The following is a 1,831-nucleotide window of genomic DNA, read 5'->3' as shown; positions in this document are numbered from 1 at the left end:
TTTCTGGCAGCGAGAATCCTAAAGAATGTCCCAGGAGGTAGCAGGAGCTGGGTGGGAAAACTTGAACTCTCTTCCCATGAGGCTGTAAACCCCACATTGGGAGCTTATCCTTGACATTTCCATTGTGTCTCAGTGCCTGTGTGAGTGCCTTGCTCTATAGCCTTTGACCTTCGTGCACTGATACTGAATAAGGGAAGGTAGAGGCTAAGTCCAGAAAACTATCTGTGGCCTCTGCCTGGCTATTTACATAACTGGATACTATGATAGCTTCTGCCATTTTGTTTGATTTTTCAAATGTTTTTGTACCCGGTAGGTAATCAATCAGTAACTGTCAGCTCCTGTTGTCCTTGTCTAATCTTATTGGTGTGGTTTGCACACAGTACGTGTTCAGTCAATGTCAGTTGCTGCTGCTTGTATCTAGTCTCCTTGTTGTCAACATGCACACAGTAGGTGTTGAGCAGATATCAGTCAATGTCAGCTGCTGCAGTTTGCATTTAGTTGTAACACTACATATTATGACTTAGAAGCGTCCAGCTCCTTCAGGGCAGGGAGCCATGAACACAGATATTCTTTCCCATGCAGCCTATGAACTTGGTTGATGGTAGGTGATGCTCTGAGTACTGAATTGGGGTTTTCAATTGTGTGACATCAGTGGGTCACTTCAGCCTGATACAGTCCACCTCTTCTGTGGCAGGTACCCCGCTGGCTTTGAGGTCAAGGTCGGCGCTGGATTTGCTCCCCTGGCGGGAGGAATGCCAGTGGAGCAGCATCATCTTCTTGAAGTACTTCATGGTATTGTTCTTGACGGTCATGAAGCACACAGTGTTGATCATGCTGTTGCTCATGGCGATGCACTCGACGACGTAGAAGGCGGTGAGGTAGTGCTTCTCCTTCACGAACACGGTGGGGAAGAAGTCGCGCACGATGGTGAAGCCATAGAAGGGCGCCCAACACAGTACGTAGGCTGTGAGAATGCACATGAGCACCAGGACCGTCTTCCTGCGGCAGCGCAGCCTCTTGCGGATCTGCTCTGTCTGGAACCCGGGGACGGCCTTGAACCAGAGCTCCTGAGAGATCCTGGCGTAGCACAGGGTCATGGTGACGACAGGGCCCACGAATTCGATACCAAAGATGAAGAGGAAGTAGGACTTGTAGTAGAGCTGCTGGTCCACAGGCCAGATCTGGCCACAGAAGATCTTCTCCTGGCTCTTGACAATGAAGAGGACGGTTTCTGTTGCAAAGTAGGCGGACGGGATGGCGATGAGAATGGAAACCATCCAGACCAAAGCGATCAGGAAGGAGGCTGTTTGATAGTTCATCCGTGGTTTCAAGGGGTGAACAATGGCAAGATACCTGGTGATGGAGGGAACACGACAATAATGATGTATACTTGAAAACATTATTAGTTTTTAACTAACCCCAAGCATGCACAAAAACAGACAAAATGGCGCAATGAATTCCATGCATCTGTTACCCAGCTTCAACAAGCTTCATCTTATTTTAGCAACATCGTTTGGAGTAGTGGAGTGGTTCAGCAGAAACAGCACCAGCTTTGGGTCAAACAGGCTGAATAAATCCTGGCTTTTCTCCTATTGGCTTTTGGATCTGGGATGAATTACCCAATCTCTCTGAGGTGTATTTCCTCAAAAACGACCTGGGATAAAATGATACCTACCTTACAAGGCTGCTGTGAATATTAACAATGATAATTTTTGTAAAATGTTTTGTATATAGTAGGTGTTCAAGAAATACTTGCAGGCTGGGCGCGGTGGCTCACGCCTGTAATCCTAGCTCTCTGGGAGGCCGAGGCGGGTGGATCGCTCAAGGTCAG

At 47.9% G+C, this 1,831-nt stretch overlaps 1 protein-coding gene across 1 annotated transcript in view; it reads right to left on the bottom strand.

Annotated features, from left to right (window-relative positions):
- Nucleotides 1-323: 323 nt before the first annotated feature.
- The window catches only part of PROKR2 (prokineticin receptor 2), a 25,440-nt gene continuing 23,932 nt past the window's right edge, over nt 324-1,831 (bottom strand). Inside the window, exon 3 of the mRNA XM_012639266.1 lies at nt 324-1,353. Coding sequence (XP_012494720.1) covers nt 657-1,353 — 697 coding nt within the window. The 3' untranslated portion in view covers nt 324-656. The remainder of the gene's footprint in view (nt 1,354-1,831) is intronic.

Source organism: Propithecus coquereli, unplaced genomic scaffold, assembly GCF_000956105.1.
Source record: "Propithecus coquereli isolate 6110/MARCELLA unplaced genomic scaffold, Pcoq_1.0 Scaffold139, whole genome shotgun sequence".
NCBI lineage: Eukaryota > Metazoa > Chordata > Mammalia > Primates > Indriidae > Propithecus > Propithecus coquereli.
The sequence above is the reverse complement of the archived record's forward strand: the minus strand, read 5'-3'. Positions and strand labels throughout refer to the sequence as shown.